This window comes from Podarcis bocagei (assembly GCF_964188305.1).
Source record: "Podarcis bocagei genome assembly, chromosome: 7".
NCBI lineage: Eukaryota > Metazoa > Chordata > Lepidosauria > Squamata > Lacertidae > Podarcis > Podarcis bocagei.
The window spans coordinates 26,725,360-26,751,635 of NC_138132.1; the positions used below are offsets into that span (position 1 = coordinate 26,725,360).

Below are 26,276 nucleotides of genomic sequence, written 5' to 3' on the forward strand. Positions count from 1 at the left end.
GATTTATGTTTCAAGGCATCTGTCCTATTGTTGAGAGAAAGTTAAATTTATCCAACCCAAGCTTTGAAGTGAGTGCTTACATTATAAACCTCACAATCCAGTTCAGTGCTTTAATGCATTCGTTTCTTTTGTTTTGCATGGCTAAGACCTGTTTCCCTGTTTTTGCAATGGCCAAGGTTCGCTAGCAAATCATGCCATAGACTGACCTGCGAATCTTGGTTGGGTAATTGCCGTGTTTTTCTCTTCAGTGATGGGGAACCTGTAGCCCTCCAGATATTGAACCACAACTCCCATAATTCCTGGCCATTGATCATGCTGGCTGAGACTGATGGGAGTTTTGGTTCAACACCATCCCAAAGCCACAGGCTGCCCATGCCGGCTCTGGCTAATATCCATGCTAGAAAACAATGGCTAATAGTAGTCACCTGTGTGCCAAAGCAATGAAACTTTGCCATACTGGAAGAACATGCTGTTTAAGGGACACAGATTAATTTAGCACAACTTGGCAAGATTTAATTTTTTCCATTGACAAAATGATGGTGCACATATACAGGTGCCAGACCAATATGCCTGTTTCTGGAACTGTCAGGAACCAGTGGATGAACCAGCCATTCTCAGACCAACTATATGCTAACCTGTAACAAAGCAAAAAATTTCCATGGTTTATTACCTAATCCAACTTGCCTCTTTGCACTCCTGCTTGCTAGATTTTTTGCTATGATGTGCAGACAGCTGTAGTGATCCTATGTTATTTAAGTTCTCTGTTGTTCACTTTTTTGAGATATATATTAAAATAACACATATCCCTTCGCAAAATAAAAGTATTGAATTAGGATGGATGGAGAAAAGAGACCTGAAATAACACTTAAAACAATGGAAAGGAGGGCAATTTATTATTTGTGTTTTATTAGCTGTAGCTTTACACAAGTGTTTCAGAGTTACTTACAAGTAATCGTAAAATAAGCAACATATGAAAAACAAAATAATTAAAATGAAGCACAACATGAGGTAATCCTATCATAAAAAACAAATTATCCCGCTAACATAGGTCTAACCACCACACACAGCCCCCCACAGTGTGGAGGGGATGCCCCAACTGCTGCAAGGAAAAACAATAACCCACCAATACCTGAGAAAAAGAGGAATGGCTTTGCCTGGCACTGACAATATGTCAGTTTTGGGAGCCAAGTCTTCCTTCCTGATGAGGGCATTCCATATATGCGGGGGCAGGCACTGTTGGGATGGCATGTTCTCTAGTCGCCACCCACCAGACAGTTTTAAAAATGGAAGAAGGGCCATTTGAAGAGGGATGAGGAACCTGTAGCCCTTCAGATGTTGCATGGAAACCCAGCCAGATGGGCGGGATATAAATAATATAATTATTATTATTCTCTCCTCCTTGACAATTGCATACCCCCAAACATTTCGGGAGGGAAATTTGGAACACACACACACAGCACCCCAACACTGCTGCCACTCGCTCACTGCCCACCTGCTAGCCACCGCCTTGCCTTCACTTGTGCGGAACCAAAAGAGTGTGGAACCAAAAGACATGTGTCTTTTGCTTCCACACTCCTTTGGTCCCCATTGGCTGAAATCCCGGAAGTGCAGCACCGGCTTCCATAAGTACACCGTCTGTTCCATTTTTTGGTCCCGCACTCTGGTGTGAGCCAACTGTCTTGCGACCAAGAAGGTGTGTATTTGGGTCCCACGCTGTGGCACATTCAGAGCATGGGAGCCAAAACCCGGGATTTGGATCAGGGTGCAGTGGCGTAGCGTGGGGGGTGCCAAGGGTGCCGACCGCACCGGGCGCAACATCTGGGGGGGCGCGAGTCCAGAGGGAAGGGACAAGTTCCTTCCTCCGCCGGGCTCCCCGCCGCCACCGCCAGCCTTGCGCCCTAGCGCGCGCGCCCCCCGCCGTTGCTGTGGCTGCGCTCCGCTCACTGCTCGCAGGAGGAGCAGCCGCTGCAGCAGCGCCGACGCCGCCACCGACGCCTGGCCGGGCACGGGCAGCCTCCGCACCCTGCCGCCGCTGCCATCCCCTCGGCCCAGCCACAGGCGGCGGCTGCTTCTGCCTCCATCCTCCTCTGGGCAAGCAGCGTTGTTTGCGCGGCAGCGCCAGCGGCAACTCGCAGGTTAGGGGTTGGGGGGGCGCAAATTACTTGCCTTGCCCCGGGTTAGGGGGCGCAAATTACTTGCGTTGCCCCGGGTGCTGACAACTCACGCTACGCCGCTGTCAGGGTGGCTTCTGTCAATCCAAGGTGTCCCGCTCAAAACGGGACATTTGCGCTGTATGCAATTGACCATGCTGGCTAGAGATGTGGAACTGACCATGCTGGCTTGGTTCATTGTTCCTCTGTCAGTGAGTTAATTATTTAAAAGGAATTAAAAAAAATATTGATGGTTTAGATGATCAGGGAAAGAAATCAGGTGAGAGGGATATAAATATAGCCTCTATTACTAATGACCACCTGTGATTATTTATATTGCACTTTTGAAGCTTTATTTTATGGAAGCTCAAAGGATTACAAAATCTTGTTTTTGTTCCATGCTGTGATTGGCTGGCTCTAGTATCTGGCGACAAAAAAGGAGTCCAGTTTAGTTGCTCTTTGGCAATCTGAAGCGCCTCCAGCCGAGGCCTGACCTTCCTATTCTCCCTCCCTTTTCTCAGCTTTCTAACCCTCCCTTTATCAAAGCTCTTTGTGTGTGTGTGTGTGTGTGTGTGTGTGTGTGTGTGTGTGTCTGTCTGTCTGTCTGTCTGTCTGTCTCAGAGGCTGGAAAAAAAAGTCTTGTCGAGTCAGCAGCTTTGGAGAGCTTTATATTTGAGCTGAGTTAGACTTGCGTGGCTAGGGTGTGTGCATGGGGGGGGGGGGAGAGTGGCAAAGGTTAGTTCACCAGTGTCTTGTGTGTGCCTCTGGATATAGGCTTCTGGCTCTTTCCATTTAAAAAAAAAAGTGTCATTCCAAGGAGTCAGCATTTTTGGAGACTGAAATAAGGAAGCTTTTCTTTAACCCTTTATTTAGCCAGCTGCGCAAGTGTAAATACTGGTTTGTGGGCTTCTTTTTTCTACTTGTTTGTATGTGTTTCTCGCTCGCTCGCTCGTTTTTTCAATGTTTAATGAAAGTCTAAAAAGGGGGGGAATAAATAGCCCCGCTCACCTTCCAACCCACAGGCGACTTGTGTTCTCACGCTTGCAGAGAGCAGCGCTGGAACGGCTGTGACTTGATGAAGGAAACTGTTCACTAACAAAATCACGTTTTGCCCGTGATGATCATCCACTCAAAACAGCAGAAACCCATCCCTACTTTCTGGTCAGTAGGGATGAAAGAAGGCAATCTACTTCTTTTCCACCTTGGATGCATTGCATGCTGCGCTGTTTCTGTTCTGCTGCAATTTGGCTTCCAACAAGAACTGCATTATTCATCTTCTTTTCCGCTATGGTGAATTACATAATCAGTTACATTAATCCGCACACAATGCAAATCGCAGGGGGTGGCGACGACAATTTATCAAACGCGTTTCATTGGTGGACTGAAGAATGACAACATTGACCACAGATAATATTTGTTGGATTGTTTAGCCTTCCAGACATGGGATGAATAAGGGAACACCAGCAATTTCTGCTCCCGTTTCCATTTTTGTTGAAGTTCTCTGGTATCCCTACTGATGTCCATACCTACATTTTCAAACAGTAGCGTTCTGTTGCGTTTGAATATCTTATTTTTTTATGTGCAATTTTAAAATAGAAAGGGATATGAAAAGGCCTAAATGGAAACTCTGAAGGTTTTGACCAAAATAGTATTTTAATTAGGGCTCATCCCAGTGGCGGGGGGTGCAGGGGGGGGCCGGCCGCACCGGGCGCAACATCTGGGGGTTAGGGGGCGCAAATCCACAGGTTAGGGGGCGCAAATTACTTGTCTTGCCCCGGGTGCTGACAACCCACGCTACGCCACTGGCTTATCCAGACTTATGTTTGTCCTGAGCAAGATAATTGCATTTGTTACAGTTGGGAAAATTCACTTTTTGAGAAGAGTTTGTGTGTATTCCAGCAGTCCTAAGGATTCGAGGGCTGCAAGTTTGGTGGCAGAGAATCTGCCTTGCATGCTGAATGTCCCAAATTCAATCCCCACTGAAAGAGACTGGTGCCTGAAATCCCAGGGAGCTGCTGCCCGTCAGTGTAGACAGCACTGAGGTAGACAGACCCAGTGGTCTGGCTTGGCATAAGGTAGCTTCTTGTGTTCCTAAATCTGAGTTGCTTTTTTATTACTGAAACTCATATTGAGATTCCTGCATTGCAGGGCGTTGGACTAGATAACCCTTGGTTTGTGACCCACACCATAATAAAGTGGAGGTTGTTTCTCCTTTTAAATTCATACCATCAGCTCTTTAGAAGGCTCCTTTATGCCATTCTTTGATCAGTTTTATCCATTTGCAAATCTGGCCTGCAGTGATGTTTGAAAGTACTTAACCCTCCAAAATGCAGGCTAATTCCTTATTACTTTCCTTCCCTGTGACAACACTGATTATTATTTTTTATTTCTGCAGTAAATAAGTAAAAGCGGCATTTAAAAAATACAGTGAACTTCTGTGAGGTGATAGGAAAGAATGGACACCTGAAGATGGTGTTAAATCACTACATTTGCTTAAAGGGGCATCTTTTGCAGGCTTCCCCAACCTGGTGCCCACTAGATGTTGTTTGCCTACAGCTTCTATTATCCCTAATGACAGGCCGTTCTGACAGGGGTTGATGGGAGTTGGGGACCCACGACATCTGCAGGTCACCAGGAGAAGGCTGTTTTAAATCTCATGACTGGCTTTTGAAGACATGTTGGCCAATGTGTTGCTGCTTGTCCTTTCCCCTCTCCCCTTTCTCTCTGCCTCCACACTCCCACCTTTGGTAACTTACGGGTTTTTTATTTAAAAAAAACCACACACACACAAGTTTCTGCTGCCTCTAATTGTATCTCTTAATTTTGTGGTGAACAGCTTGTTTGGTGCTGACAGCCACATCAAAAGTAGATGATAAGCCCTCAGGGTTACTAACTTTGCATGTTATTGTTGGATGTAATTAACTTTTTTGAAAGCTCCAGCACAGTCAAGAAATGGGAAGATGTGGTTGCTGGTTGCCTATAGAGCAGTGTTCATCCTGAAATTGCCATGCGTGGGGAAACATTTTAATAGGAGAGCCCTGGTGTGGTGCAGCGGCTAAGAGCCAGCCGAGGTTTCTAGTTCAACTCCTGACTCCAACAAGAGCTCACTTAAGTAGCCTTTACTGGATTCCCTTCTCCGTGTTCCTTCTGCATAATGGGGTGGATACAGGGCCTGTGCTGCAGAGTTGTTTGAAAGATCACTGAGATCATCGAGCTAAAGCGTTTTGACCTCTGGGTGTGGTCTGAAAACTCCTGTATAACTTCTGGGGGCCCATTTGCACTGTGCATTTAAAGCAGTATCAAAACCCCTATACCCCTCACAGCGGTATGGTTTCCAGAGTGGGAATAGGAGTTTCCTAGAATCCACACGCTGTTGGAGGACAATCCTCCTTCTTCTCCATATTCCAATGCTGCAGTCGCCAGGTTAGAAAGATGCACTCGCCAGCGGCGAGCTGGCAATTGCATCTGCGGACCTTAGCCTTGGTCAGTGCATAGAAATAACTCCACTGGTAGCCAATCTCTTGCAAAATTTAGGGCACAATGCTACTTTCCTATGTGTTGTAGCGCATAAGCACTGCTTGCTCAGCTTTCCCTCTTCAGTACTGAGCCAGCGGGGAGTGTAGGCCTGGCTCTCTGATATACACAGACCTCCCAGTCCTGTCTAGGAGTGCCAGAAAACTCTCCGCTCAGGTGGGGGGGGGGGGAGTGCTCAGAGGCCTTGCAGCACTAAGCTGTCTTCAGTTGACGCCTTCAACAAAACCCCTCTTAGGCAGTGGCCTAAAGCACAGCAGAGAAGTGGCAGGTGGTGATGTGGGTTTGTCTGCCTTCTGTTTGTCTAGTCTTGGAATTCAGTAGGTGGCTCTTAGGATCAGCTGTCTAGATAAAAGTCTTCCAGCCTGCAGCTCTTCTTGCCCTGGCACCGCTGGTCTGTGGAGTGTGAGAGAGAAACTAGGTTACCAAACCGCTCCTGTCCTGGGGAGATCATCTTGCTGATGCAAGGCTAGGCCCTCTGTTGCAGGGAGAGGGGAGATCTCCCTGTAACGCTTTGGACCGTTTTTCATCAGGTAGCAGAATTCCTGAGTCAAAGGGTGACCAGCTCCTCCTCCTTTAAGAGATATTGTCGCTTTCTTTTCTGAACGTGGGGGAGGTTGATGGAAATCCCCAAACTTCACACTGAGCTAACCAGTTCTGGGCAGGTCTTTTATCTGATGCAATTCCTCCGGGGCTATTGCTCCAAGCGGCTTTTGCAAGGAGGAGAGGTTGAGAAAAAGACATCTCATCAGCAGAGCCTAACTTGAAGTTTCCAGCAGCCTTTGCTCTCTAGGGTCTGGCGCACTCCCCCCACTCCTTTGTGCTTTCTTTCACTCTTGCCTTATTCTCCCCACCCCACCCTTCCTCCACCCCCAAACTGTGATGTACAGCCTCTGGCAATGGCTGTCCTCCCAGGGAAGCAGTAACTGGGTGGGGCAGAGTCCCCTTTGATGTGAGTGTTGGTTCTTCTAAAAACAGCTGTTCCTTTCATTTTCCAGGACAGAGGAGTCAAAATCCCCCGGCAGTTGGGAAGAGGCCCCAGTTCCTTCATCCCGGTGGAAGAGGTAAGATGCACAGCTTGGAACTTCTTTTTCTGTCTCTGCCAGGCCAGGGAATCATCCTTACTAGAGAGGGCCTTGCAGTGATGGTGCTAGTTATTTTTGCATTTATGGGGATGGATCTGGGGGGCGGGGAGGAGTCTGGGTACTGGGAAGGTTAGCTCTAGCTGCATACACATTGTGCATTTAAAACACATTCGTCCTCCCTGCCTTGGGGCAGGAATCCTGGGAACCATAGTTTATTCCTCGCAGTGCTACAGTTCCCAGCACCCTTAGCAAACAGGCTATGTACTTGAGATCTCTCATATGCACAAGAAAATAGCCGGCAAGCATTCAGCATCTAGTAGTCTTCAGGTGCTGTAATATTAAAGAACTGAATATCAATAAATAATAAATATTAGCAAAGGTGCAGTGTGCTTGCTGGCTACAAGCAGGAGTGCTGTTATTCAGGGTTCCTGCCGTTCAGGGTTCCCACACTCAACATTCCATGGCTGAACATTCTCTGTCTTCCTTGTGCCATACGTAGGACTTCCCTTTGCTCTTTAGTTGTCGTCGTCATTCTTTTTTTAATTCTGTAAACCTCAGGGTGGTCCTGAGCATGGGAATAGATCTCTCTTGTTAGTCAGTGCCCCTGTTCTTTGCTTTCGTTTTTGAGGAAGCAATACTTTGGAACGAGAGAGAATGTTTCAGCTCGGGGAACTGGAGCTGGCTTTTGGGGGGGGGATTGTTGGGTTGGCGGGGGGCAGAAACTTTAGTATTCCTTTCCATCCCCACCTCCCATCCATGTTAGGAAGGAACATGTGTATTCAGTGCTATTTCTCTAGAAAAAGAGGTGCCAGAACTCACCATGATGGCAGTGGCTCCCACCTGAGAGGTGCCAGAACTGAGGTCTGGCGAGTTCTGGCTGAAAAAAAGCCCTGGGTGTATTTCTGTGTACACAGTGAAGGAACAGATGTGTAAATTGCATGAACAGATCTAGAGAGACCTGGCTGGGCCCCAACACTGTCTTTTAAAAAACCTCGGGGTGGGTGGGACAAATTTCCTTTCTGTCTTGTGATCTCTAGGCACCACTGTTCTGAGCACTACACACCACTGTCTCCAGCTTCTGCTTTATCTATTTATTGAGATACTTATAGACCATACTTCCATGACAATTAATCAAGGCAGCGTTATGGTTAGAGTGTTGAACTAGGTCCTGGGAGACCCGGGCTCAGGTTCCCACTCAGCCATGCTGCTCACTGGGTGACCTCAGTCACTTGTCTCTGAGCCTGACTGCCTTCTACTGAAGTCTAGGGATCATGTTCCTTAAAGGAGGCTAGAAAAAGCCAGTCAAACTGCTTCATAAATTCCAATTCCCAGAGGGAAACTGCAGTAGCTAAAAACAGGTTTGTTGTTCCCTGGTACTGATAACATAAATAGTTTGTTGTTCTGCTGATAAGAAGCAAATACCAGAACATCAATTATTTTATGAGTAGGACCTGCAAGAAAATGTTGCAGTGCGGAGTGCTCTTCTTCAGAAGGCCTACCAGCCAGCAATGCCCTTTTTGAGAAAACTCCATTCTTCCCTGCCCCAAGGAGGCCAGCCACCCATGCACTTTTTGAGAACACTGTTCCGGTTGCCCCCCTACCAACCTTGTTCCTGTGGCTGTTAAGCATGCTTGGCTGTCAGTGAGCTTTTTTGGGAGGGTAAAGGGATCCACTTGACTTTTTATTCTTACAAATTAAAAAATTGTATTCCTGCAAATCTTGGCGCTCCCCTGGGTCTGCTAACATCTCTCTCCTCCACATGCATGGATGGTACTATTTTGCCTAAATAAGGATTTGCATTAAGAACAAGTTTGCTATTTGTATATATAGGATATATTTTTGTGTGTGTGTCAAAATACAGTGGTACCTTGGAAGTCGGATGGAATCCGTTCCGGAAGTCCGTTCAATTTCCAAAACGTTCAGAAAGCAAGGCACGACTTCTGATTGGCTGCAGTAAGCTCCTGCAGCCAATTGGAAGCCGCGGAGGACATTCAGGTTCCAAAGAAGGTTCGCAAACCGGAACACTCACTTCTGGGTTTGTGGCATTTGGGAGCCAAACTGTTCAACTCGCAAGGCTTTCGGGATGCAAGGTACGACTGTGTTGCTTCTGGGGTGCTGCCTATTTAACTGGGAAGAAGGAAGGGAGGCTGCAAATGAAAATCAATCCCTCTCACCACCAGCACTGAAATAAAAATAAATATCCTGTATTTCCCCCATGTTTTCCTCACACCTTGAAGAAGGGTTGCCCCCTTCTATGGTGGTTTTCTTGCCTAAAGCAACAGAGATGGATTATTGTTTACTTGTTTCTTTCCCTGACCTCTGGCAATCTTGCAAAACTGCCCGCCATGGGTTCAGAGTCATCTGAGGTGTTAATCCCTCCCCATCACCACCCCCACCCCTTCCTGGTTTTTGGGGGGCAGCCAGCCCTGCTAGCTTTCCAGCAGGGCAACACATAACACGGAGTGCTATTTGCTTATTGCCACAGCAAAGTCCTTGGCTTCCCCCACCCTTGTGCTTTTTTTTTCTTCCTGTGATGGGAGTGACACATGTGTGAGCGTTGCCCTGTGATGTCGTCATCTCCTTATTTATCGAGTGACCTTCCCTCCCTGTGTATGCACAAACAACTTATCAAAAGACTGAGTGTCAGCTACCTTTCCCTGGCCACTGTTGCACCCATCAGATGCCGTCCTCACCCCTCCTTTCAAGCCATGGGGTGGGGTGGGGGGACCCTTCAGGCAGCATAAATCTGTTCAAATCCTTTGTGACTCTGCTCCTGTTACAGACTTCAGCTGCAGGCACACACCACATTCAATGCAACCCCCTGAGTCCTGGGAACTATAGTTTACCCCAGCAGAGCTTTAGCTCCCACCACCCCTAACAAACTATAGTTCCCAGGATTGTTGGAGGGGGTGCTTTAAATATATGGTGTGTATGCGGCCTTTGGGTGTGTGTGGGGGGGTCCTTCTGGGCTGACAGCTGCCCCTTTGTCCTTTTCTCTCTGGCCTAGTGCCAGCTCCTCTCCCCACCTTCACAGGGGGTGCTGCTCAGAGCCATTGAGCCATTGGCTGGTCTGGCTGGGGAAATGATATGGGTTCTGTTCCTGGACAGCTCTGTGGTGCTGGCCACAAGGACAGTATCTGCTTCCAGAGACGTCACCGGGCAGGATTTTGATTCCAGCAACCGAGAGAGCTGTGTTTTTTGAAATTTCCCTGCCAAACAGGAGGGGCAAGGAGGTGTGTGATGGGCTGGGCTGTTGGTGGTGGCTGTTTCTTTGGCCTGGAATTTGAACAAACAACCCGATTGCATCAGATGGCTGAGCCCTTCAGCTGCTGTGGGAAACAGCTAAATTTCTCTCTCTCTCTCTCTCTCTCTCTCTCTCTCTCTCTCTCTCTCTCTCTCTCTCTTTCTCTTTCAAAGTTGTTTGCTCAATAAACTTTGAAAAGTGCAATGTTGAGTTGGCTAAAAAGTCTGCCAGGCTTTGCTCTCTCTGTAAAGGAGAAGATTCCTTCAAGTGAAGCTGTGACAATTGAATTGATTTATTGCAGACTTTCTGTGACTTTAGTAGGGGCAGATCTGCCTCATACGTTTGAAACTCATCCAGTGCATGTTTAAAGCACGTTGATTTATTTCTTTAATAGTTTTATATCATATTTTTTCCCCCAAGTTGGGATTCAAGGTGGCTTACAACATTAAAAAAGCATAAAATACAGAGCAATAAACAAGTGACTTCCCCTAAATAATTCTGGGACCTGTAGTTTGTTAAGGATGCTGTGAATTGTAGCTCTGTGAAAGGGGTGCTGCCATTCCCAGAGTTCTAGTCAGGGGCAGGGAGTCATGTCCTTTAAAAGTATGATTTGGATCTGCCCATAGAGATGGTAATCTACTTGGACAGGGTTGTTTTGGTAACATTGTGTATTTGACATTGTGTATTTGAAGTGCTTTTAGCAGCTCCAAAAACTATATAGGCACTCCAGACTTTCAGTATTTTGCAGGAGGGTTTCAAGTGCATACTGGGAAATCTAGGTTTGCGCGGTTAAAGTGAATTAAAGCGCTTTGTCACCCCAGCACAACAAATTCACTTTTCATAAAGGATTGTACTTTTTGTGATTAGGGAAGTAATGGGGAAACGCACTGTGAAAACTAGTGGAGCTCTTCACCATATAACCTGCCTGCAAATAAATGTGAACAAATGCCCCGTTAAAGACTGGATGCAATCTAACCTCTGTGTATGCTTTTTGCAAGCTAATAGGCACGAATGCTCAATAAAAGAAGCTCCCCTGGACAACCCATTACATTCCTGCTTTTTTTTTTTTAACCTGTTGTAGATCCTACAAGAAGGAGTAGAGAGTGCCCAGCGGCGCCTCTTCATTGAGGCCTTTGTTTCCACAGGCAGGGTGGATAACATTACCATGGTGATGGGGCTGCATCCTGAGTACCTGACAAGCTTCTGGAAAACTCAGTACCTCCTGCTGCGGATGGATGGGCCTTTGCCATATCACAAGCGCCATTACATTGCCATCATGGTGAGTGACTGAGGAGAAATGGGAACCTGAGTGTAGATGTTAAAGAACACCTCATTTTAAAATGTTTCTTCTTCTTCTTCTTCTTCTTCTTCTTCTTCTTCTTCTTCTTCTTCTTCTTCTTCTTCTTCAATTCCCTAGCTATCCCTGCACCTGTTTAGATTCTGTGTTATGAATTACAATAGAATTACCTCAGAGTTGTTTCTAATCCTTCCAGTGGTCATAGCATTGCCCCAGGCAGCCACTCCCCAACAACACCCACAAAATGGCAGGTTTTTGTTTGTTTGTTTGTTTTTTAAATGGAGTGGCTGTTTCTATCACTGTTTCACTTTGTATTTTTATTTATTTGGACAGCCTACATGCTGCTTCTATTTAAACAAAACTCTGAGCAGTTTATGGCATAGATTAAAATGTCTTAAATATACAGCAAATACAAAAAGTGCCCAGATCATTTCTACATTCCCTAAAACATGGCTAAGCATTGAAATAAATCCTGTTTAGTATCAAAATAATAAGTCCTCTGAATCCTCTTTAGTATCAAAATAAACATTACACCATAGAATCAGCTACAAAAATGTGTGGAAGATAGAAAACAGCTAAACAAAATAGCCTCTGAACATCAGAAAGTAAGGTATTATAAATGAGAATCAAATAAAAGTTATAAATGTAACATTTTAAAAAGTAATGTGATTGGCAGTTAGGCAAAACAAAATCAGTTTGCCACCGTATGTGACTCATTCATAACCATTAAACAAATCATCCTGATTAAATTCCCATCTTATTCCCCTCTGGCTGCTGGTCACTTTTGTGTGTTTGTGTTGCCTAACTGCACACTCCTTACTGATTTCCCTCACAAGACCTAGAATATTAGAGGCCCCTTCTGCACTGCATATTTAAAGCAGTATCATATCTCTTTAAACAGTCATGGTCCGTCTCTCCCCCCCTCCCCCCGTCCGTCTGCCCAAGAATCCTGGGAAATGTAGTTAGCAAAGGGTACTGAGAGTTCTTAGGCCACATCTGTTCCCCACCTAGACCTACAGTTCCCAGAATTCTCTGGGAAGAAGAATGTATTGTTAAGCCACTTGGGGAATAATATTACTGTGAGAGGGACAGAGCTTGCCTAACAGCACTCTAGTTCTCAGGATTCTTTGGGGGAAGCCGTAACAAAGTGGTAATAATTGTGCTTCAGTTGGTGCGGATGTGGCCCTATAGCCGTAGGGATGCATTCAATGTTGGTCTTACTCAGAGAAGATCCATTGAAATTGAGGTACATGGCTAACCTGGGTCCACTTCAGTAGCACCTCTGCTCAGTGGCAGAACGTGTGCTTGTCATGCAGAAGGCCAGGTCCCCAGTTTACTTCCTGGCACCTCCACATTCAACCAGGAAAGACTCCTGTCTGAACCTGTGTGGAGCCACTGTCCATTGGTGTAGACCAGCTTCCCCCAGGCTATTGTCCTTCAGATGCTGCTGGACTACAACTCCCATCATCCCTGACCATTGGCCACTCTGGCTGGAGCTGGCTAGGAACCGAGCAGTCTAGAAGGCACCAAGCTGGAGAAAGCGTTGTGGGCCGATGGTCTTGGCAGTAGAAAACTGCTTCCTGTGTATCCCTTGTTTTTAGAAATTATTATTATTATTATTATTATTATTATTATTATTATTATTAATAATAATAATAATAATAAATTTTATTTATACCCCGCCCTCCCCAGCCAAGACTGGGCTCAGGGCGGCTAATTAAGCACTGCCCAGTGGGAAGCTTTCCCCCAAATCTGGGTCCCGTGTTGTTAATGTGGCCATGTACTCTGATTCCTGGCAGAGACTGTTCTCCTGCATTTCTTTATGAGTTACCCCTCTTATTAAGTTACCCCATTTTTTCTCAGGCTGCTGCAAGACATCAGTGTTCCTATCTGGTTGGCTTCCACATGGGGGAGTTCCTACAGGTGGGTGGGGACCCAGAGTGGCTGCGAGGCTTGCAGTATGCCCCACAGAAACTGAGGAACCTCAACGAAATCAACAAGATCCTGGCCCACCGGCCCTGGTTGATTACCAAGGAACACATTGAGGTGAGTAACTGAGGGTGGAAGGAAGGAGTTGGGAGTTGCGTGAACATCCATTGAGAACTCCACAGAGGACAGTGTATTGATTCATAAGATCATTGCTTTTTTAAAAAACTCACCCATTTTCTTGTTAATGGCAGGCCACAGAAAGTGATTCACATACAAATATATGAAGCTGACTCATACCCGGTCAGACCATTCTTGTCTGTTGCACGGATAGGGTACATTTTTGGTCTGTGAGCCAGATCATTATCTGGCACCACCCTATGGACCATCTTTGTTGGGCAAGACAACCTGCCTGTCAATCACATGACATCAGATGGGGGGCAGGTAGATTGCCCTGCCACCTGTTGAAACCCATTGCCCTGCTGTTTAGGAAGCACAGAGCAGCCTTGCCAGCCTTATGTACAGCAGAGTTCTGAGCAAGATATTATTCATTTCCCATTTAAAGATGAGCAGTTCTTCTTTTGATGCATGGAACTAAATGGGGACCCCTTTGTTTTAAACAGGCGCTCCTGAAGACGGGCGACAACAGTTGGTCTCTGGCAGAACTCATCCAGGCTCTGGTGCTCCTCACGCATTACCACTCGCTTGCATCCTTCGTCTTTGGCTGCGGCATCAATCTGGAGATCGACCAGGAAGGAGGCCACGTCTTTCGACCGCCCTCGCCACGCAGTTGTGATAGCAGTCCGGCCTCGGAGGATGGAGTAAACAGTTCCAGTGTGAGTGGCAGTAAGAGGAGGGGTTCCATTTTTCTCAATGCATTAAGGACCCTTAAAGCCCAGTAAAAACAGCACCAAAAACTGGCAGGGTCCATTCTTGGAGAGTGTTGGGAGTGCTGTGATTTCCACATTATATATCTGCTTACCTGAAAGCCTTCGTTGTCCTGCTTTTCAGCCTGAAAGGCTTCCAGAGTGGCTTATGAAACTTTAGAGGTTTATTTTAGGAAGCTTATACTCTTAAGCAGTGCTCTTTTCTTTTTTTTAAAAAAAAAAGTTTAGAGATACTCTCATTTTCCTACTCATATTTAAATACTGCCCGTCCATGAGGCCAAACTTAGAGTCACAAAATATTTAGGGGTATGCATATCCCTGCATCCCCCCAGGAAAAAAGCACTGCTTTTAAGTAAAGACCATTGGCCCATATAGCTCAGTGTTGTCTACACTGACTGGCAACAGCTCTCCAACAGGCTCTTCAAGGTTTCAAGAGGGGGACATTCCCACCCCCAAGTGGAGATCCTGGGGATTGAACTGGAGGCCCCTTTGCATGCAAAGCAGGTGCTGTACCACTGAGCTACAGCCGTTCCCCAATTAAGCACTTTATAAATGTGTGCCCCTCTCCAGCCGTCATTCTGAGGACTGACTGGTTTCTGTCCCAATGTTCTCAGGGCTCAGATGCTATGGAGGAGGTAGAAGTGCTGATGGAGAGAATGAAGCTTCTGCAAGAGTGCCAGCTGGAAGAGGAGGCAGTCACCCAGGAAGAGATGGAGACCCGCTTTGAGATGGAAAAGAGAGAGAGTCTGCTCGTTACTCCCTCGGGTAAGACAGGCAAGTTCTCAGATGGGATCCAAGCCTTTTCAGTGGGGAGTTTCCTAGTGTTATGGCCTGCTAGACTTGGAAAAGATTTGAGGGGGGGATCTCCCAGTGACTGTGCTGTCAACAAGCAAAAGCAGACTGTGCAAAGGGAAGTAGAGACTCTTCCACTGGAACTTAGTGCAACAAGGTAATCCCCCTCACACAGCCACAGTTCCCAGAGTGGTTTAACAATCAGTCCCTCTTCCTAGGGAAATCTGGGAATTGTGGCTCTCTGCAGGGAATAGGGATCTCCTAACAACTCACAGCACCCCTAAACAAACTACAGTTTGGTATGGTATGATACTGCTTTACATGTATAGTACAGATGTGTTCTGCATTTAGCCACTGAAGCTGGAAAAAGGAGAGCAAGTTCCTTTTGTGAGAGAAGGATTATACACATGCAAGATGGGAACTATAGTGCCATTCCTATCCTGTCTTGGCAAAATGAATAAAGAATAATTCTAGGCTCCAAACTCCCTTTATTTTTCTAGAGTGTATTCTAGTTGAACAGCTTAGTTGCACATAGCACCTGCTCTAGTATAAGAGAAAGCACTGTCCAGAGGGAGGTGTTTTTGATGCTCTCACATTAATCTTCCTTGGGGCTTTATTCCCACTAGACATTGCTGAACACTCCCTGCCTCCCAATGTGATGTGCTTTGTGGAGGACCCAGAATTTGGATACAAGGATTTCACCAGGAGAGGAGAACAGACGCCCCCGACTTTCCGAGCTCAGGTACCTTGTCCACATGCATTCACGGTCCCTGCTGTGTGTGAAGGTTCCTAGTCTCTCCCAACCCCGCTCCCTCATTCTTCAAAACGCAATGCCAGTTCTGTCCTTTGATAGCAATCCAGCAGATTGGTAATATGCAATATTTGCCAGTGTGGTGTAGCAGTAAAAGTGTTGGGCTGTGACCTTGGAGACCAGAGTTCAAATCTTATAGATAGATGAACTTAGTACCTGTGCATCCTACAATACTATATTGTTCTACTTTAAGTAGATGAGTGCAGGGCAAGAGCTGTCAAAATGGCAAACCACTTAAGAGCATCAGTAGGCTTTGTGGCACAGAGGCTGTTTGGTGGTGGCCACCGACTTGAATTGCTTTAAAAGAGCATAAGTCACATTCATGGCGGCCAAGGCTATAAGCAGCTACTAACCACATATGCTTTACCTCCATTGCCAGAGGCATCATGCTTCTGACTACCAATTGCTGAGAATCGCAGACTGCTGTTGGGCTCCAGTCCAGCCTGCAGGCATCTGCTTGGCCACCGTGAGAACCGGATGTTGGACTGGATAGGCCATGGGCTTGATCCAACAGGCTCACTTTATGTCCTTATGTTTCATTTTCTACACAGGATTACACCTGGGAGGACCATGGCTACTCACTCATCAATCGCCTATATCCTGATGTGGGGCAATTGCTGGATGAGAAATTCCAGGTGGTCTACAACCTGACATATAACACCATAGCCATGCACAGTGGGGTGGACACATCCATGCTCCGGAGGGCCATCTGGAATTATGTGCACTGTGTCTTCGGCATTCGGTAAGACTTTGTTTTCTCCCCTCCCCTCCTCTCCCCTCCGCGCTGCATTGTGTCTCATCAAGGCTAACCTGAGACCTTTCCAGACCTTTATTTTGCTGAATGATTACTTCTAAGAAAGGAACGCATTGGATCAAGTTGCTTGCAGCACCAAACCATAGCATGGCACTTTGTGGATGAGTCTTGTACTCAGGTGCGCCATCAATCCTTTGTGGATTTTGCTTAATTAGTTGCTTACCCCTTTGGGAAACTACAAATGTCTGAAAAGTGGGATTAGAAATTGTAAGAAACTTTGCAGATAAACCCTAGTTTGCTGGTTCATGTAAACTATGGTTTGCCTCAAATCAGGAAGTAGGACACATAGGCGAGAGGAGGAAGCACACAAGCCCAAAGCTTAGTCATGTGATGCCAAACCATAGCCTGGTTCACAAGAAATCTACTGAGATCCATCGTCCTTCTCAGACCGGTTGCTTTGTTTAGTATAGGGCTGAAGGAGGAGATTGACTGTTTTGTGTGTTTTGGCTGGATTGATTTCTGTGACTAGCCTTGCACGGATCTCGCCAAACAGGTGTGACTCAAGGTAGTTGAGTCACCTAATTCATAGAGAGGTCGGATGTTAGGCACGTTTGTGGGATGTGGGAGGACTTGTCCTGTCATATCCTCGGCTGGATCTGCCATGTGAATGGAACAGCTTCCCTAGACCGGGGTGGCTAACCTTTTCCTACCGCTGGTTTCTCTTTCTGCCCACCCTCTTTCCCTTCTTCGCCACCCCCCCCCTATGAAATTAGGCCAGGGGCTCACCCCCTGACTTAGACGAAGAGGGAAGGGACAGTTGTGCTGTTGGTTGGCGTGTGGCTAAAGAAGTGATTTCTCTGGGAAGCGCCATAGCTTAGGGGTACAGGGCATGTGCTTGCATGCAGAATTTCACTGGCTCAGTCCCTGGCGCGTCCAGTTTAAAGTACCTTGATGAGCAGAGCCAGGAAAGGGCTCCTCTGCAGAAGACGCCAGAGAGTTGCTGCCCGTCAAATGGACTCTACTGTTGGAAGATGGATAAAGAAAGAGGATCTCTACACAGAGTGCATGCTTAGATTATGGAATTCAATCCCCCAGGAAGTAGTGATGGCCACCAACTTGGATGGTTTTCAAAGAGGATTAGATGTACTTTGTGGCTGTGTTCTGCTACCAACGCCAGAGGCCTTAGAACGCCAGTTGCTGGAAATGGGGGGGGGGGAGTTGCTTTTGCACTCGGGTCTGGCATGGAGGCTTCCCCTAGGCATCTGCTTGACCTCTGTGAGAACAGGATGCTGCACTACTTGGGCCACTCGCGTTCTTAATGTTTTGACTCGACAAAAGGCAGCCCCGTAACGTTCACATCTTTGCGCTTCCCCCCCCCCCAGGTACGACGACTATGATTACAGGGAGGTGAACCAGCTCTTGGAGCGCAGCTTGAAAATCTACATCAAAACCGTGGCCTGCTATCCAGAGAAAGCCACCAAGCGCATGTACACTCACTTCTGGAGGCATTTCAAACATTCTGAAAAGGTAAAGCCACATGGTGTTTCCTTGGGGGGTGAGGGAGAGGAGAAGGGAGGTCTGTTTCTCTCTCACTCTTTCTGGGGTCTCAAGAGACTGGTCTGAGTTTCTCATGGCTGAGAGAGTGATAGCAGGGACGGGGAAGCCGAGGACACAACACACACTCTGTGATGACGTGTGACAGCAATTTCCATCATCACTGGCCATTGGCTGCACTGGCTGGGCTGATGAGGTTTGGGTCCAACAACACAGGGAGGGTCCCATTATAGGGTATGGCTGCACACTTGTACACTGTGGGTTGTATCCAGGGCTTTTCCTAGTCTGGAGTAGACCCATTGAAATGAATGGACACAACTAAGTTAGCAGCATTAATTTCAGCAGGTCTGCTCGGAGTACAACCCTGTCCCACAAACTTTCAAACGAGCTGATTTATTTTCATTTCCTGTTTGAATTTCACCTCTCCTTCCATGAAAAGAATGGGCCTAAGTTAGTAATACATACATTCAGTGGGTCAGGACTTGTAGTGGATATATCCTGTACCTTTCTCATAAGAGCTTTTGTTTCCGAAATTGCTTGGATTTTTTGAGCGAAGGTTCCATTGGGTGTCACCATTTAAATTTCCCACAATGCCCCAGGGAAACATCAGGGGATTATAACTGGGGGAAAGGAGCACCAGTTGCCAAGGAAACAAAATTAAAAAGGGCGCAGGCAGGCATCAGTGGTAGTCCCTGCTGGACCTTGGCATGTTTGCTCTGTTCTCTGCCCCTTTCCATTCTGACCTATCCCTTCTCACCTTCCAGGTGCATATCAACCTGCTTCTGCTGGAGGCCCGCATGCAGGCTGCCCTGCTGTACGCCTTGCGCGCCATCACCCGCTACATGACCTGACGGGACTCTGCTCCCCCTTGCTGTCCCTAAGGGGGCAGGCCAGCTGTTTTGGACAGGGGAGCCTTCCCCTCCCCACACAAAGGCGTGTTTCTGGACTACGTTGCGAAAGACACTTTTGTCACCTTGCTCCCCCTGTGACTTTTTGGAGGGCTGTGTGTGGCGTTTCTGACACTGTTCTGAGCATCTCCTGCCAAGCGACCGGCCAAGGAGGGCGGTGCAGGAGACCAAACTCTACACGTGTGGTGAAAACCAACTTTGCCTAACCCCGGCTTTCTCGGCTGAGACTTGGGAGCCACCCCCCTCCTGCTGTGTGGCTTTGTTGGCTCTGCCACCAGCAGGGAAGAAGGGTGGTCATGTTTGGATGGCCAGGCTTCCGGCCTCCATCTTGGAAGGCTCGTTTTGCCAATGCCCTTTTGCTGGCCTGTCATGTGTTGAAATTGGTGGTGGCTTCCTGTTGTGGCTACTCTCAGATAGCTCCCCCTACACACCCACCCCTACCCAGTAGGTGATTAGTGCAATGAATGTCGGATCTCGTGGCCATGTCCTTTGCAACGACAACGCTGCTGGACCAGCTGAGGCAAAGACTTGATTAACCAAAGAGATCTCTCTGTCGCAATGTCGGGCTTTCCTTTCTCTACCTGCTGCAGGACTTTGAATGTAGGACTGTGAATGTTCGAGGAGGTCACACTTTGGAAGGTGGGGGGGAGGCCTGAAAATAATATGAAACAAGCAGTTTCCCCACTGCAATTTTGGTGACTACACTACATTTCTTAGCTTCCTGCCTGAGATCACTGCACTCCATATGGCGACTGGCTTAAAAGAGGTCACACGGGGCAAAAGAATACCAGGTTGTGATTAAGTTTGGCCAGATTTTCCTTTTTCTTTTCACCTTGTCAAAGTGGGCAAAATGCAAGGGTCTCTCCTGGCCAGGGATGGAGAGATCTCTCAGCTGAGGAAACCAGTTTTGGAGTACACAGATTCTTAAGGACCAGATCCAGAACAGAAGGCTGCTGCATCTGTGAAAATCGGGGTATAGATAGGGATGTCCAACTGTGCTTGCCTCCCTTAAAAAAGCATCATCTCCCAACTTTTGTTTGTGTGTGTGCGCGTGCATGCATTTAGGCTGTCTCACAGATCCCAGAACTCGGGTGTTAGGCATTTATGGAGCTGTTATTTTCTCTGCCTCCTGGGCCTGTCCACAAGTTCCTCTGTGTTTTGTTTTGATTAGGCAACAATGGGCCCACCTAGATGACCCAGAGTTGGGGGCTGAACAAACATTTTCAGAAGAGGTTGGCCTGATCTGTTTGTGTGATAGAATAAAGTGGTAACACTTACCATGCAATGCTCTGCCCTAGTTTAGATTGCAGGTGAGGTGCCATTTTTAAATGCTCTCCTACAGTAAATAAGTAGATGTCCCTGTAGGTAAAGAGCCAGCATGAAGGAAGCAGGCTCAACTAAACCCCCTCTCTCTGATATACTAGTCCTTTACTTGCAGGGAATATATATATATATATATATATATATATATATATATATATATATATAACATGAGAGGGCATGGAAAAAATGTGATCCTTCTCTGGCTGGCTGAAGTGGTGTGCTGCATTCTCCCACCTCATTCTCTTGCATGTTTAGAGCAGACCCTCACCTGTTGCCAAAACAGTCTCCAGAAATGTGAATATGTGGAAGTATTTAAAGAGCACTGACCACTGGAGAGTGGAGAGCATTTAAACATCATGCCTTAATGTTACATTATGCGCTTTTCATCTCTCTCAAGTTAGGAGGGTTCCCCCCTGCCAAGAAAGACCCTATTCAGGCCCTATGCTTCACACACACACACACACACACACACACACACACACACACACACACGTTCTTCATGTGTCCACTGTGTATCTGCCTTAACTGATTTCCCTGGTCAGAGAGTAGATCACTAAACTGTGAAAAAGCAAACCTTAAAGATAACTTTTCAAACAACACCACACTCTTGTTGGGTTTCTTAAGCTACTTCCCCCCTCCCCCCACTGCTAACCCATTTGTGGGTGTGGTTTTTTTACACTTCAAGAAGGAACTAAATGTCCATAATTTCAAAAGGTTTTAACACCTAAAGGTGGTGTAGATGCATATCAAGTTCTGGCGCTTTCTCCTTTCATATTCACAATCTTGAATTTTTACCTCTTGGATTGTTGCCATGAAATTGCGTGTACCAAACCCCTGGAGTATGCCCGCAAGATTGTTTTGGTTGTTCTGTATATATGTGCCTCCCCCCCCCCCCTTTTTAAACTTTAGTAATGAAAATCCTGTGTTGGCTTGACTGGTAAGAAGAACAGGACTCTAGGGAGCATTCCTGAAATATATGAAAGACTGGCATGGGCAGAGGTTGCTCAATCTAGCCTAGTGTTCCCCAACCTGTTGCCTTTCAGATTATTTTGGAATACAGTTCCCATCAGCCTCGGCCAACCAGGCTGTGCAGACAAGGGTTGATGGGAGTTGTGGTGCAGAGCTGATTGAAAGCTAGTGCTGTCTCTTTGACTTGGCCTCCCAGGCCTGGTTTGCTCAGGTCAGAGAGAGCCTATGTTACCTCTGAGTTGGTTATGTTGTAAATATGCCCTAGGAGCTCCCTGTGATGAGTCCAGACTTTGGAAGTATATGCTTATTGTTTCTATAAGCCTTAAGATGGGGCATGGGGAACCTGCACCCCTCTGTATGTTGCTGGACTCCCAACTCCCATCAACCGCCAGCCAACATGGCCAATGTTCAAGAATGATGAGATTTGTAGTCCGGCAACACCTGGAAGGCCACAGGTTCCCCAGTTCCTGCTCTAGGAAAAGTAAAGATATCACAGAGCTGGCATAGGCAGGGAAGCTAAAACAGTATTTCAACCTTCGTTGGTCAAATATAAGGTACACAGGAGGATTCATTTGCTGGGGCCTACCTCATATGACTGGCTTTACAGCACATGAATTGGTATTTTAAGATAGCCAACATGGTGCCCTACAGACATTGTAGGACCATTGGCCATGTTGGCTGGGGCTGATAGGTGTTGTAGTCCATAGCTTCTAAAAGGCGGCACATTGGCTGCCCCATGGCTTCCCAGTCCGTCCGTCCATCCCAATACAGTAGATTGGGTATGGAGCCTTGGATTTCTCAAATTTCACCTGGTTGTGTAGAGATCAGAATGATTTTGGTGTTTATATGCTGACTTTCAAAGCAGGGTGATTAACATGTGGTCCTCCACACACTCTTGGACTTTAACTTCTTTCATTCCTGGCCCTTTGGCCATGTTGGCTGGGGGCTGATGGAAATTGGTTCCTAGCGACATCTGGAGGACCACTGGTTAGCCACCCTTTTCTAAACTCTCAAGATACTAGTGATCATGGCTTTCCAGACTGACTCTGTAGATGCCTTGAGAGACTGCAAAGGAAATTCTTTCTTCTAACTGAAACACATTGCTCCCTGGGTGGAAAAACAAAAAGGCTGGGGTTTATGTTTGGCTGCTTAGTTAACTCTGCTTCAAGACACTGTACGGTCACTGTGTGTTAACATTCATACACTTCCTGCACTGCAAAGCAAGTCTTGTGGTGGTGTTTGTAGGCGGAAGGTGGGGCCTTGACTCTGCAAGGACCTAAACCTCTAGGCCACACTCTGAAAGGACTCAAGGTTAAGTCATCCCCCTCGTTTTTCACAGGGGGAATACATTTGAAGTGGCTTCACCAGAGTAGCCTGCTGCTCAGCTTCTCTGGAGAAACAAAGCCCCCATTAAGCGTAATGGCTCGTTCTCTTTGCCCACGGCAGTATTGCACATTAAGGCAGCAAATGCACTGTGAAATTCAAAGGCTAGCTTGGCCCGTGACTAAACCGAGCTGAGCAGGCCTCGACTCTTTATTCAAGCTGGTTTTGATCTTTTCCTCACTTCCCCCTGCCACCCCCCTCTTCTTCCCAAGCCGGTTTTTTGAGCTGATTTAGATACTCGCCACTTTTTCTTAAGGAGCGAAAAACCTGGTCCTGTCCGTATCCAAATGCAGTTCTGTTGATTGACTATCATGTGTCCTGTTTCAGGTGGGTCTTTCCTAGGAAAGCTTTGTCTGTTTCCACCTTGAGAGGTGCAGTGTGGGGCGGGGGAGCAGAGGGTCCCACAACATCCTGAGAGAGCAGGCTGTGTCTGTGACTTTAGCCGGAATGTGCCACTACCTTTCACATTTCTCCCAGTCTTTGTGCAATGACCATTCTCAAATCTCATGCCATCAAGTATACTTTTTTTAAAAAAAACAAAAACCCAGTCCATGCACACCATCGCTCTCTCTTCCTGACCTCACTCCCTCCCACTCCCCCTTCCCCACCCCTCCAGCAGTACAGACTTGGATGCCTCTGGAACCTGGATGGGACCTCTGCTCCGTATAAGTTATGTTATGTGTGTGTTTTAAAAAAATGTATTTACTCTTGACTGTACCAGTGTTGTGACTTTGCTACCAGTTCTTGTTTGTTTTTTTTTGAGAAATAAAGTTGCCTTTTGGTTTTTCCAAACATCTGTCCTGCTTGTTTTTAAACTGAGTTCTTGCCTACATCAGTGAAACTAGGAGTTGCCAACCGTCTTCGAGCCTGTGGACACATTTGCAAAAGAAAGTGCTTCTCCGTGCAACACATAGTTAAACTATGGAACGCGCTCCCACGGGAGACAATGATGGCTGCCAACTTGGATGGCTTTAAAAGAGTGATTAGACAAATTCACAGAGGAGAGGACTATTAGCCTGAACAGCTGTGCTCTGATGCCACAGGTGGAATCAGCAAAGCTTCTGGATACCAGGTGGTGAAAACCACAGGAGGGAAGAGTGCTCTTGGGGTTGAATCTTTCTGGCTCCCCACAAACATCTGTTTGGCCACTCTGAGAACAGGGTGCTTTGCTAGAAGGGCCACTGGCCTGATCCAGCAAGCTTTTTCTTACATCCTTGAATGGGAGAAACACTTGTGGAAACCACAAGTACGCACACACAGCCCAACTTATTGTATTGGGTACAACAGCATGCTTCTTTCAAGACTTGGGGCCCCATGTGCACTTCTGGAACCAAACTTGGTTTTCAACAGAAGATGAAAATCTGGATTTAGGAACATAGGAAGCTGCCCTTGTACTGAGTCAGACCCTGACTGGCAGTGGCTTTCCAAGGCATGAGACAGAGAGTTTAGTCCAGGCCTACCTGGAGATGCCAGGGATCAAACCTGGGACACTCAGTATGCAAAGCAAGCGTGCTTAACTACTGAGCCACATCTCTCACATTCAGGAGCAGGGGGACTGTTTTCCTTGTTCAGGCTGAGGCTCCTAGAACCCATCACTCTGTGTGTTGACAGTCACATTTAAGAGCAGAAGAAGAGCTTGCTGGAACAGGTCAATGGTCCATCTCGGCCACCATCCTGTTACTCACAGTGGCCAGACAGATGCCTTTGGGAAGACTGCAAGAACATTCTCCCCTCTGCTTTCCAGCAACTGGTAGCAGCATTCAATCTACAATCGAAGGCAGAGCATAACCCCCGTGACTAGTAGCTGTCCTTGACAGCCTTATCCGCCACGAATTTGTCCAATCCTCTTTGAAAGCCATTTCTTCCTTGCCGTAGCCTAGCAGCAGTTCAGGATGGACTGAACAGTAGTGCCTTATCTTATCCCCATATCAACCCTGCCAGATAAAAGTTTAGGCTTGCAGCTCAGGCCCAGGTGTGCCTGTGCAGAGCGGCTGCAGCTGCTCCCTCGCCAGTACAAGCCAGTCTGCTTCCTAGTCCTACTCAGCCACTTGGCCCTCCCTGTTTGGCTTCTTGTTAAGGCAGTCACTAAGACTCTTTTGTGACTGCTGAAACCAGGCACCTTAAAAGTGAATTATCATTATAACATCAGCGATCCGTGAATGGGTTGTTCCTCGTCATGTTCAGGTGGTTAGGACGAGCTTTCAGCCGGGGTCACATGCTTTGAATATGCATTAAATATACGGCGGAGAACATAAGAAGAGCCTGCTGGGTCAGCAGACTGGCCCATCTCATCCTACCTCTGATTATCTCAGTGGCCAATCAGAAGCCTCGTTTGGGAAACCTGTGAGCAAGATTTGAACACAAGAGCACTTACCGGCTCCCACTGTGGTTTTCAGCAACTGATGTTCAGATACCAGTAGCCAACAGTAGCCCCCTCCTCCTCTAAATGTGTGTTGAATGTCTCCCTGCCTCCTATCCCTAACTGCAGCCCTGGCTGAGATGCCTACAATGGGCATGTGTTTGTACGTCGGAGGGGCACTGCCATTTGAAAACAGCCATTCCTTTGGGGTCTCCTTTGGCCAGCAGCCTGATGCAGGCCATGGATGTTTGGGTTTGATGGAGGGGCGAAAGGGCTAGAAGTAGCTTTGAGGACCAGCATCCAAGGATTTTTCCATCCCAAGGCTCTCGGTTCGCAGGAGTTACTCAACACCAGTTTTGTAAGAGCTTCTGGGATAACAAACTTTTTATCAGCGGTGAGCAGACATGAAGCAAGGCAGAGAATGTTCCGTGCTGCTACGAGTGCAAAACTCATCTGGTTAGTGGTAGATAAGAGCAGAGCTCAATGGCATTTCAAACCTCATATGCGACTGGCCGCCAAAGTGTAACAGCCCTGTGGGGGCTCTGCTTAAAATGGGCCTCCCATTTGGATAAGGCAACATGCAAGCCATCCCAGGGCAAAGCTGGTCATATTTTATGAAGGCCTGTAGCTCAGGGAGAGAAAGTGTGTCTCAAGGCTGGATTACTGCAGTGCACTCTACGTGGGGCTTCCCTTGGGCTTGATCTGCAGTTAGCACAGAACGCTGCAGCATGGTTGCTGACAGCAGTGAGAACCTGTCAGCATATAACACCTGCTGGTTGCCTATGGGTTACTGTTAATAGATAAAGCCCTTAATTGCTTGGGACTAGTTTACTTGCAGGTTCGCCTTACCACATATATGCCCCCTCAACCACTTTGTTCAGCAGAACTGGCACTGTTGCAGATGCCAGATAATTTTCCTTCTGCAATTGATAGAAATCAGTCTTTCCGTGTGGCAGCACCTATGGAACTCCCTGCCTATTGACACCAGCCAGGCTCCTGTGTTGTACTCTTTCTGGTGCCTGCTGAAAACATTTTTGTTTAGGCAAGCCTATCCAGGCATGTGTTTATTTTATTTTTTTAGCTAGTGCTGATTTTAATCATTTTAAACATATTTTAAATACCTGATTGAAACTATGTTTTACTGATAGTTTTTATGATTTATTTTATATTTTAAATCACTTAGAAGTTTGATTGTTTGTTTGTTTTACAATTGAGTGGTATACAGTGGTACCTCGGGTTAAGTACTTAATTCATTCCGGAGGTCCGTTCTTAACCTGAAACTGTTCTTAACCTGAAGCACCAC

The 26,276-nt window shown here is 46.9% G+C and overlaps 1 protein-coding gene across 6 annotated transcripts in view; it reads left to right on the forward strand.

The window, feature by feature from the left end:
• Nucleotides 1–23,406, forward strand: part of SESN2 (sestrin 2) — a 62,248-nt gene extending 38,842 nt beyond the window's left edge. For 4 of the 6 annotated variants that reach the window (XM_081202755.1, XM_081202757.1, XM_081202759.1 and 1 more), the window contains exons 2-10: nucleotides 6,680–6,745; nucleotides 11,092–11,289; nucleotides 13,171–13,353; nucleotides 13,857–14,069; nucleotides 14,735–14,894; nucleotides 15,539–15,654; nucleotides 16,275–16,465; nucleotides 17,860–18,004; nucleotides 18,796–23,406. In XM_081202755.1, the coding sequence (XP_081058881.1) occupies nucleotides 6,680–6,745; nucleotides 11,092–11,289; nucleotides 13,171–13,353; nucleotides 13,857–14,069; nucleotides 14,735–14,894; nucleotides 15,539–15,654; nucleotides 16,275–16,465; nucleotides 17,860–18,004; nucleotides 18,796–18,882 (1,359 nt within the window). In that variant the 3' untranslated portion in view covers nucleotides 18,883–23,406. The remainder of the gene's footprint in view (nucleotides 1–6,679; nucleotides 6,746–11,091; nucleotides 11,290–13,170; nucleotides 13,354–13,856; nucleotides 14,070–14,734; nucleotides 14,895–15,538; nucleotides 15,655–16,274; nucleotides 16,466–17,859; nucleotides 18,005–18,795) is intronic. The other 2 variants (XM_081202756.1, XM_081202758.1) reach the window with 1 other exon arrangement.
• The last annotated feature ends 2,870 nt before the right edge of the window (nucleotides 23,407–26,276 follow it).